This window comes from Triticum aestivum, chromosome 4A (assembly GCF_018294505.1).
Source record: "Triticum aestivum cultivar Chinese Spring chromosome 4A, IWGSC CS RefSeq v2.1, whole genome shotgun sequence".
NCBI lineage: Eukaryota > Viridiplantae > Streptophyta > Magnoliopsida > Poales > Poaceae > Triticum > Triticum aestivum.
Genome location: NC_057803.1, coordinates 587,967,033 through 587,977,671, shown reverse-complemented (window position 1 = coordinate 587,977,671; position 10,639 = coordinate 587,967,033). Strand labels below are relative to the sequence as shown.

At 46.7% G+C, this 10,639-nt stretch overlaps 1 protein-coding gene across 2 annotated transcripts; it reads right to left on the bottom strand.

Moving 5' to 3' along the window:
- Positions 1 to 4,247: 4,247 nt before the first annotated feature.
- Positions 4,248 to 9,449, bottom strand: LOC123087225 (protein SOSEKI 3). 2 transcript variants are annotated; one of them, XM_044509177.1, is made up of 8 exons: positions 8,567 to 9,449; positions 8,405 to 8,463; positions 7,952 to 8,177; positions 7,759 to 7,828; positions 7,529 to 7,644; positions 6,490 to 7,414; positions 4,727 to 4,993; positions 4,248 to 4,591 (listed from the first exon to the last, which is right to left on the bottom strand). In XM_044509177.1, exons 3-8 carry the CDS (start codon positions 8,109 to 8,111, stop codon positions 4,519 to 4,521), a joined length of 1,611 nt encoding a protein of 536 aa, XP_044365112.1. In that variant the 5' UTR covers positions 8,112 to 8,177; positions 8,405 to 8,463; positions 8,567 to 9,449; the 3' UTR covers positions 4,248 to 4,518. The 2 variants fall into 2 exon arrangements, with proteins under 2 accessions (XP_044365112.1, XP_044365113.1); XM_044509178.1 differs by having other exon boundaries at positions 4,695 to 4,993; positions 8,567 to 9,448.
- Positions 9,450 to 10,639: the final 1,190 nt, after the last annotated feature.

Genomic DNA, 10,639 nt, shown 5'->3' with positions numbered 1-10,639 from the left:
TGAGCTGAAGGGGCGGGTCGTGTTTACCTTCCCGATCGCCAACCATCTCGCATATGCTTCAACTTCTTCGATTTCTCATCCCCCACAATCACATCATCCAACTCATCATCCTGGAGATCCAGGTGTTGCAACATCTCCTCCAGCTTCTTCCCAGACCATCCCGCAGAAGACAATCCCGCTTCGTCCACCATCTAGGGTTTCGCCCGTCAACAGCAAGCCGAGTCAGGCAAAAACACACGGTCCTCTCCTCCCGCTTCTCGGCAGCAGCAGGACGAGCTGCGCGGACCGGCGGTGGATCAGAAACTCTAGACGGCGATGGGAGCGCCGCCAGAGGCGAAAACCCTAAACTCGAGGGTAGGTTTGGATCCGCTGGCTGTAGTATATGGGCACAACTATGTCTCGACCTAGCGCGACCGCGACTATGGGCCGGCTTAATGTGGACCAGAGTCCTTCAAAACTTTTTCTTCTTCCTGTTTTCAAACTTTTACATTCATTTTATGGTTTATTTTCTAACTTTTTGGTATTTCAAAATACTCTAAATTTGTCGGTCATAAAAATCGCATTATACACAAAAATGAAAAAAGTTAATTGGGCATTTGAAAATATGAAAGGTGTATTGATAAACGTTTCTAATGCATACGAAAATTGTAGAACATTTATGAAAAAATGACGTCAAAACATATATATGAAAAAATGTTAACCATATATTTGAAATAGGTTAAACATGTATATAAAAAGTGTTCTTGATGTATGCAAAAAAAGTACAATGTGTTTGGAAAAAGTGGACATAAAAAGTATGTGTCTTAAGAAGGTGAACCATATAATTGAAAATATTAAACTTGTAGTTAAAAAATGTTGCTGATCTATACAAAATTTGCAATGTTTATGAAAAAAGTAGATATAAAAATATTAATTTTCAAAATTGTTAATCATCTATTCAGAAACGTGTATATATAAAATGTCCTGATGTGTACGAAAAAACATACAGTGCATTGAAAAAAATTGACATCAAAATATATGTTAGAAAAAATATTTAATCATGTATTTAAAAAAAATTCAACGTGTACAGGAAAAATGTTTCAGATGTATAAGAAAAATGTTTCATCTATTTAAAAAATGTTAAAAAATTATAAACGTTGTTGTTCTGTGTGAAAAAGAAGGAGAAAACTAATGAAAAATACAAAGAAACAAAAAAAAATAAGAAAACCGATGAAAACCAGTGCAAAAAGAATGGAAACAATGAAAACACAAAAAGAAGCAAAGAAAAACAAATGAAAACCAATGAAGAAACATAGAAAGTGGAAGAAAAATTCGAAAATAGGAAAGAAAAGAAACAAAGGACGGAGAAAAAGGTAGAAAAAACCAGTAAAAATGGACAAAGACCAAAAATGTAAAAAGCAAAGGGAATAGTGAAGAGACAAAGAAAACCAAAAGAAAAAAGTAGATAGTAAAAAAACTGAACCAAAACCAACGAACAACACATGATTGAGAGATGAAAAGCTAACAATTGAAAAAAAAAACCACCAAAAACTGGCCGGCCCAAGAACAACGAGAGAGGGAAATCCTTCACGCGGAAGCTGCTTGCATCTTTCTATAAGCGAGATATAGCTCTCACGGTGATATTTCGGCTAGTCCTCTAATCTTAATAAGATAACGACTTGTTTGACGAAATCACTATTTGAGAAGTACTTCTTCCAAAGATCACTCTCACCTTCTCAGGTGGTGAGAAGTGACACGCTGCATGTGCGCCACTTGTCGCAAGCCGAGAGTTTTTCTTTTTTTCGTAGATCCATTTATTCAAAACATTTTATCTTTTAAACCGTGCGTCTAAATCTGGAAGTATTTTCACCATGAATTTCTCATGTCGAGATCTTCAAAATTAGATCCTATGTTGATAAGTTTTGAAGAACTTTTTTTCACGAAAAAATGGACAAAAATATGAACCGGGAGCACTTTTTTTTTCTTTTCGAAAGCCGTTTCCGAGAGGCACAGTCGTGCCTCTCGCGGAAGCAAATTCGTGCCTCTCACGGAAGAAAAAAAAGAGATAAAACACGTTTTTTCCATTTCCAAGAGGCAGAGCCATGCCTCTCGTGGAAGCAAAACCGTGTCTTTCACGGAAGAAATAAAAAAAGAGAAAACTCGTTTTCTTTTTCTTTTTGAAAGGCACAGCCGTGCCTCTCGCGGAAGCAAAACCATGTCTCTCACAGAAGAAGAAGAAAAACGCATTTTTTTTAGAATCATGTCTCTTGTGAAAGCAGAACCGTGCCTTTCACGAAAGGAAAAAAAGAGACAGCGTGCTTCTTTTTCCGCTTTCAAGCGGTACGGCCGTGCCTCTCATGGAAGGAAAACCATGCCACTCGTGGAAGCAAAACCATGCCTCTCACGAAAGAAAGAAAAAACGCATTTTTAAGCAATCTTTTTCAAACAATTTGTTGTTAAAAAACTAAAAAAGACCAATGAAGAACCGAAAAGTCAAAAAAACCATCTAAAAAGCTGAAAATGCATGCAAAAAAATAAAAAAAAATCAAATACGTAAGAGGCGTCCTGAGCGGGACACGTGATAACGACTGAGAGCGTCTCAAGTGGCGCCCTCTCAACCCACCCCATGTTATCTATCGGACTTGAGAGGCCCCAAAGGAGCGCCCCTATTAGCTCTCCTTGTTTGGCCCAAGATCCCAGGGGCGGATACTACCAAAATTCTGTTAAACACAACAGCCCAAGAAGAAGCCCAAGTAGTTGGCCCTAGGCTGAATATACTTAAAAGCCGAAATCACTAATTAAGAAGTACTCGTTGCAAAGAACACTTCACTTTCTGACGCACATGCAGTGCACCACTTGTCGCAACATGGGAGTTTTTCTCTTTTTTCGTAGATCCGTTTATTCAAAACATTTTATCTCTTAAACCGTGCGTCCAAATCTCGAACCATTTTCATCATTGGATTCCTCGCGTCGAGATCTTCAAAACTAGATCCCATGTTGATAGGTTTTGATAAAAAAAAAATTCACGAAAAAAACCGAACGAAAAAACCGAACCAGGAGTGCGGTTTTTCCCCTTTCCGAAAAAGGCACGCCCGTGACTCTCGCAAAATCACAACCGTGCCTCTCGTGGAAGCAAAACCGTGACTCTCGTGTAAGGAAAAAAAACAAAAAACGCGTTTTTTTTTTTCGTTTCCGAGAGGCACGCCCGTGACTCTCGCGAAAGCACAACCGTGACTCTCGCGAAAGAAAAAAAAATAGAAAACGCGTATTTTTTCCCTTTCCGAAAGGCATGGCCGTGACTTTCGCGTAAGCACAACCGTGCCTCTCGCGAAAGCAAAACCGTGACTCTCACGAACGAAAAAAAAAACAGAAAACGCGTTTTGTTTTTCCCTTTCCGAGAGGCACGGCCGTGACTCCCGCGAAAGCACAACCGTGCCTCTCGCGAAAGCAAAACCGGGACTCTCGCGAAAGAAAAAAAACAGAAAACACTTTTTTTTCATTTCCGAGAGGCACGGCTGTGACTCTCGCTAAAGCACAACCGTGCCTCTCGCGGAAGAAAAACCGTGACTTTCACGAAAGAAAAAAAAAGAAAACGCGTTTTTTCGTGAAAAAAAATCGATTTTTTTATCGAAAAGCTAAGAAAGACCGGGGAGAAACCAAAACATCGAAAAACCCCGGAAAAAACCGTTTAAAAAGCCGAAAACGCGTGCGATTTTTTTAAAAAAAAAACAAAATCCGAAGGAAGCGTCCAGAGCGCGACACGTGGCGAATGGCTGAGAGCGCGCCAAGTGACGCTGATCGTTGCAAGGCTCCCGAAGGAGCGCTTGTTAACTAGTTGCTCCCCTTAAAAGCGCATGTATATCAAAAACTCAAAATCACACTTACAAGTACATTTCCTGTGCTTGTCTAAAAAAGAAGTACATTTCCTGTGCTGAGAAAACTTACGGGATCATGCTCTCAAAAAAAAAACTTACAGGATCATTTCATTTTTCTTCAAAGCAACAACGAGAAAACTTCTGTAGAGGTTTGGCCTAATGACATAACTTTCACTTTTACTTACTGATTCGTGTTTTCTTCGGTCTACTTATTATTGTACCAAATATTACACTTTTTTATCAATATAATTAGCCATTCTATAAAAAACTACTCCTAATACACATGCATTTCTTATGCTGAAGAAAAGTTAAACATGCATTTCCTGTTTCTAGTGAGTTTTTTAATGCAAAAAACACCTATCAACGCACATAATTCTGGTAAGCACAGATTAAACCATAAAGCTTTGGCATTAACAGGCACTTACCCAACTAATAACGAGCACAAAATGGCATTAACAGGCACTTACTACAACTGATAACAAGGACAAAATTTCAACCAAACCAAAGAACAGACAAAAAAAATACATTACACCTGAAGAATAAAGCTAACATACTACACATCTCAAGAAAGAAAACACAAATTCGTCAGTAACTCATTCATCATCTAAAGAAGCAAAGAGAACGCCACGTCACGCGGCCAGGTCAGCTGCAAGTCCAGGAGGCTTCAGAATGCATCTTCGTCACCGTCGTCGCAGGGCACGGTGCACTGGATCACGACGCGAGCTCCCGACGACAACCTGCGCACACAATCCACAACAAAAACCTCAATACCATCATCGCATATCGTGCGGGATATTCGATATGTTGCAAAGGGAATATTTCAAAGCATCGAGTGCATACCCAGTGCAGTGACAAAAAGTTGGAGCACTTAACTTTCCTCGATCTTGACGAGCTTCTCCTTGTTCTCCTTCCTGAAGGACTCTACCCTCGACGACGCGTCGGTGAACCGCCTGCTCCCGCCGTCTATCGAGTCCGGCCCGGCCGAGGAGCTCCTCCGGCAGTCCGACACCGGGGACTTCTGCATCTCACTCTTCGGGTGCAGCAAGGATGACAGTATCGGCGTCCGGGGCAGGCACCTCGAGCGCGGTACCATCTCTTCTTCGTCGGGCCCCGCGCAGTCGCAGAGGTTCTCGCCGCCCCTGTGAGATCATTCATGGTCAAGAACACCACCACATGAATGAATTAACTGAAAACCGATGAAACTCGCATGGTAAGCAAGTAAGGTCCCAGGCAAATGACAAGGAAAAGTTACTGCCTCTGAACTGAAACAACTGTTGTGCCAACGACCAAATCTCCTGCTAACAAAATTCAGACGTATCTTACCTAAATCTTTTGGATTCTAATAGGGTGAAACAGAAAATGGTCCAGCCGGGATCGGGATCGGCGCATGAACTGCGCTGGCATTTGCAGTACAGTTCACGGATCTGTCCGTCTATAACAGTGACAATTCTTCTAGGATAGCAACAAACACTGTTGATCAGTATGAAGCAATAGGATACCTGCTACTCCTACATTTTCAGTTGAGCAACTGAAGAATCTCGCCAGCCAGCTATGTAGTGTGGTCCTCTACACTATATCTGACATATGCTCGTGTTGTGGCTGGCAATGAACAAGTGAAGTTACTGCCACAGAATTAAAGCTGTAGAATTGGAGTAGTGACAAAAAGGAGTAACAGGAGGCTGCCCTGTTGGGGGGCAAAATCTTCACACGAAAATTGTCACCCTTTACTTTCAGTAACTCCTGCTTGCACCAATCTTCACGTTCTTTATCTACTACTAACTAACCGTAATTTGTAGCACAGGGCAAACTATGTATGGTACTGTCCAAAACAAAACTACCAAGGCGAAACGGGCAAAAGTAAAATTTCCGCTCTCTTAGTAGGCGCATCTACCAATTTTGCAATGTCCTGACCTCAGTTTTTCCAGTAGATTCCCTGTACTTTGTTACTCCCTCCGTAAACTAATATAAAAGCGTTTAGAATACCAAAATAGTGATCTAAACGCTCTTATATTAGTTTACAGAGGGAGTATTTTGTTTGCTACATGGATGCCAGCTGCACCATGGCAACACAGGACATGATCGTCTAGTGCCGTTGGCACCGAGCTAACTGCAAAATGGCCTCATCTAGAGTCTGGGCATCACTAAATGACGGAAAAGCAATGGTCCTTGAATTCATAAAATCTATATGGTACGTGGCTCTTTTCCTATCTCTAAATTCTCCGAGCCCAGCCTAAGCCCCCACCCCTTTCTATGCGCAACTCAATGCTCTTAAATGAGCAATCACTGCAAAAGTTCAGCTTCAATATCCATATTTCAAACGCTAACATCTCATGACCACAAAGTACAGATGATTTTGCAAAATGAAGCACCCAATCAATCAAATCTAAGTTGGCATGCTAAAAACACCAAGGTAAAGTATGAAGCTGTCAAGTATTTTCTGAGACAGCAAAACCGCTACAGAATTAGCCAGAAATTTTGAATGGCCACTGAACCTAATGTGCTGTTTTCTCAACCAGTGCCATAGCCCAAGTAACACAAATAGCCTTAAATTATCTGAGCACAGAAGGGAAAAATTATAAATTCTAAGTTATTTAAGCACAACCGAAATGTAATGTGGAAGCACTGGAAATTTTACCTTTCTGCATTGTAGGAAGAAGACCGCTTAAGCACCGAGTGCCTCTCGGTGGGAACGTCTCTCTGCGTCTTGGTCTCAATAATGCTCCCACTAAAATACTCCTTATCTTCAATCCGTGTCCCAATGAATCTGGGGTTCTCTGATAGGTAATCGAGCTCACCCATCATCATGGAGCGAGAAATCAGCGGCGATGGGAACTTCAAGTTTGGGAACCTTGGCTTGTAAGCCCCAACAAGCCCAATGTTGTCATGATCCTTGACTGAAAGTGAACCACAGGTGATGAGCTGCATCAGCACATTCGCCGGCCTCAGCTTCGGGCAGGTCGGCACGACAATGTCGTCCTCTTCCAGGATCCTGAAGCTGTTGGCTGACGCGTTGTCGGCTCGTATCAACGACTCCAAGCTCTCGGACTTTCCATGGGTTGAAGCCATGCTCAGTGGGGTGGCACAGTGGGACATGACATCCCTGGAGATCCCCTGGAGCTCGGCCGACCGGCGAGGATGGCTCTGCTGCCGGTACTCGGTGACCTCACGGACGTCATGATCAGTGCTCAGGCTCTTCTTATGCATCTCAGGTACTCTCCGAGCCGACCTTCTCCCGAGATCATCGGTTTGAGTTGCGGCATCCATCAAACCGGTGGGCTTGAAAACCCTGAATTCTGCCGGCGTCGGCCGTGACATGACAGTCCTCTGAGGCTCCGATTCCGGCGACATTGTCTCCGAGGAGGTGCCCCGGCACGGCGAGGGGGAGTCGTCCTCCTCTCGCGAAGGCACCGAAGGCACGCGCCGAGGCTTGGCTTCTCTAACTGTCACACTAGGTGGGGAGGAGGAGAAGGAGGCCTCCCTTGACCGAGGCAACCTTGTACTACCCTCTTTCTGCCTGCTCTGCTGCTTCTGGTTGCCATTACTGCCATGGTGAAATTGACCTGCATATTTAAACAAACGGGCAAAAGATGGTATGGCAACACCAATCAGCACTCAAGTTCCCAGGCAATGTTCACAAGAGCAAATGGCAGCTCGAAGGGAACCAAAAAAATTACCTGAAGAAGGTTGGTCCAGGATCTCGGAGCCCTTGATCACGTACTCGCCGTCGGTGGCAGGGAGGACGAGGTCGTCCTCGGCGAGATCATGCCACACGAATCCGTTCTTGTAGCTCCTGTTCAAAAATTCAGAAAACTTTTTGTCAAGCTCGCCAAAGTTCAGACAACTCATGGAGTGCATGGAGTTCAGAAAATTCAGAGAATTTCGCTTGGTTGCTTGGTTGGTTTACCTCTTGCAGGACCAGGAGTACATGGAGGCCATGCCCTTGCCGCGCACCATGTTGAGGTGCCGAATCACATCTGCGCACCAAAGCAATCAAGCAAGCAATCAATCAAGCAATCGCCATTACACAAGTTGCAGTACAAGCAGACTGATTGCGCTCCACGCGGGGGCCATGTGGCGGCGTCCGTCCGTGCACTGACCTCTGAGGTAGAGCCCCTCGGAGGAGGAGGGCGCCGGCACCTCGACGAAGTGCGGGTGCTCGAGGTGGCGGCTCCGCGTGAGGTAGTACACCACCGGCACCTTCCTCGCCGGCGGCCTCTGCCGCTCCGGGCTCCGCGGCCGCCTCCCCCGGCCCTCCATCCCCCCCGGCGAGACCGAAGCACCTCTCCCCCACCCTCGGCAATGGCAGACTGCCAAAATGTACACCTGCAAGATCGCGGAGCCAGCGTCAATTCGCCTGGCTGGCTCGAAATCAGCGCCGGAGGGGACTAGCAGAGCATCCAAAGAAAAAGGTGTTTGGACTCTTGCGGCTGTTCCGTCCATCCATCCATCGGGCGGCACAAAATACAAGATCATGGCCAGAATTGGCTCGCCGGGTGCCACCAAAATCTGGTAGCTTCCCGGCGAGCAAGAAAACAGCGGGGCGGGGTTACCTCCGAGACGGCGGAAGCTTTCGAGAATGGAGGAATCACCCGGCGCGCGCCTCCAGAACCTGCATTTTTATTTTCCTTGGAGCAATCAGAGGAGAGCAGAGAGGGAATTCTGCTACTCCAAGAAGAAATCGCTGGTGCTAGGTAGGCGCTGGATAGAGGTACCTGAAGGGCTGAACCTGAAGGCTCCGGCCAAAATTCAATCCCGCTTGCCGCACAGGAGGTGGGCGACTGAAGTGGAGACGGCTGCGGCGCAGGAGCTTTTATTGGAGCCGCGGTTGCGGAGGACAGCAAGGGCCAAGCAAACGAGGGGGAAGCGTGGCTGGATGAGAGAGGAGAGAGATGGGGAGGAGGAGGAGGAGGAGGAGTAGGGGGGATAACAATAAGAGGGTGGCTCCAAGATTGAAACTTTTTGGACAGGGTGCGGGTGCGAGGGCGTGGGCGGGCAGGGGAACACGAGGACAAGCAGATGGCTCCAAGCCCGGGGAAAAGCTCCCAGCGGGACGGAAGCAGAGCAGATCGAGCACGCACGAGAAGGGCAACAGCGGGAGCGAGACGGAGGGGGAATCTCTGAGCGAGAGCTGCCGAGGAAGGAAGGGAGGGCATTAATGGCGGGCATGGAGCTGCATTGCGAACTTTTATCGAGCAGGGGATGGGCGAGGGCTCAGAGAGAACTTTTTTGCGCAGGACAGGCGAGTAACTGCTGCGGGGGGAGAGCCGGAGAGGCGGGGAAGGGAAGGTCGCCGTCCTCGGCGGGCAGGCAGCAGGGCTACGTGCGGTGCAGTGCAGCGCGCGTCAGGGCAGAGCAGGGAGCATGGACCATGGAGAGGGACGGGACGAGCGCGAGGTCAAACGGCACGGCCGGGCAGAGGGAGGAGTGCACTACTGTTGAACTGAGCTGGTGGGTGAGACGGCGGTGGACGGACGGACGGACGGCGAGCGGTTGTGGCGGGTGAGTGACGAGGGAGGGGGCGCGTGACGTACGAGGCGCGCTTTTGGCGGAGTGGGTGGCAATGGCGGGCATTTAATGCGTGTCGTCGGGGAGGCCATTGGTGGCGCCGGTGCGGTGGTGATTGGCGAGATCGAGGTCGGCAGGTGCACGAGCCCACGGTGTTCCTTTGGCCGGTGATCGTTTCGGAATTTTGCAGAGATTTTGCAGGGCTATTTCCTTGTGGAAACTTTTCCTCCTGGGGGGTTCTCTCCCTTGCACGCGGTGATTCAGTGATGAAAAGCAATCCATTGATCCACGTTTGGAGAATATAAACAATCCTTTGCCTACTCGAGTCCATGTGCTCTCCACCGCACGTTGACCACCTAACGTTAGGCGAATCCAAACGGTTTTTTTGGGACATGATTGACTTTTTTTTCTCAGTTTTTTTCGAGAAGAAAGGGAGGTTTCATTACAATGCAATAGGGTTGCATTCACTCGTGCAATACTCAGTACAATACATGGAGGATCTCTGTTCATCCATACAGTCATGCAATACTCATTACAACTGTAAACAGCCAAATGATCTACTGCCGTAATTTGATCTCTCCAAATTTTCCGTGGAACATAGCAGTGTTATTCTTGAATGGACTAGTGGTTGTATCCCTCTGGGATCGTCCCCATCCTTGGAGCTATGTGTGGCGACACCCGCACCCCAACCAGATGGAGTGCTCCTCATGGCCGCCACACCTCTATTGCCTCCTCTTGCCTCATCTACTGCCGTAATTTGATCACGGAAGAATGCTGCCTGGCTGAAAGATTTCTCACTATGCATGTGTGCTCGGGCAAGCCAGCACACACTCATTGATCACCGGGTCCTCCTCATCGGTTACCAAATCATCGAATTCTTCCTCTCCCGTGTCAAGTTACTCCAGGAGGTCAAAACCCTAGCTGCCGCCGCCGCCTAAGGGAGACATCGTACGTGTGCATGTGCATGTACTACTAGTGATGATTGCCTCAGTAAACCTAATCCATTTCACAGAGAAGGCAATACGTACAATATCGAGTGTAACCGCAACACTGGACATTTCATCAGTTTTAGGGTAGGCGTCTGTCAGTTTCCCCCACTCGAGCAGAGCGGTGGACCAATCTGATGCGCTCTAGTGCTGCTACTAGTCCGTGTAGAGAGGTCCGAGAGCGGAAAAGCATTTAGCGCATAGAGAAAAGTACCCATCTTTTTTACGGTGGTAGCCTCGAGTGTGTACTTGGAGCGCCTTTTTTCAATAAATAAATAGTCCTCCCACTGAGTC

What these genes read in the sequence shown, in the direction of transcription:
- LOC123087225 (XM_044509177.1), bottom strand. Translation starts at nt 8,111, where the DNA reads ATGGAGGGCCGGGGGAGGCGGCCGCGGAGCCCGGAGCGGCAGAGGCCG. An exon ending in CCTGGACCAACCTTCTTCAG is followed by an intron (nt 7,415 to 7,528) that starts GTAATTTTTTTG and finishes TTAAATATGCAG; the next exon opens with GTCAATTTCACCATGGCAGT. An exon ending in TCTTCCTACAATGCAGAAAG is followed by an intron (nt 4,994 to 6,489) that starts GTAAAATTTCCA and finishes ATGATCTCACAG; the next exon opens with GGGCGGCGAGAACCTCTGCG.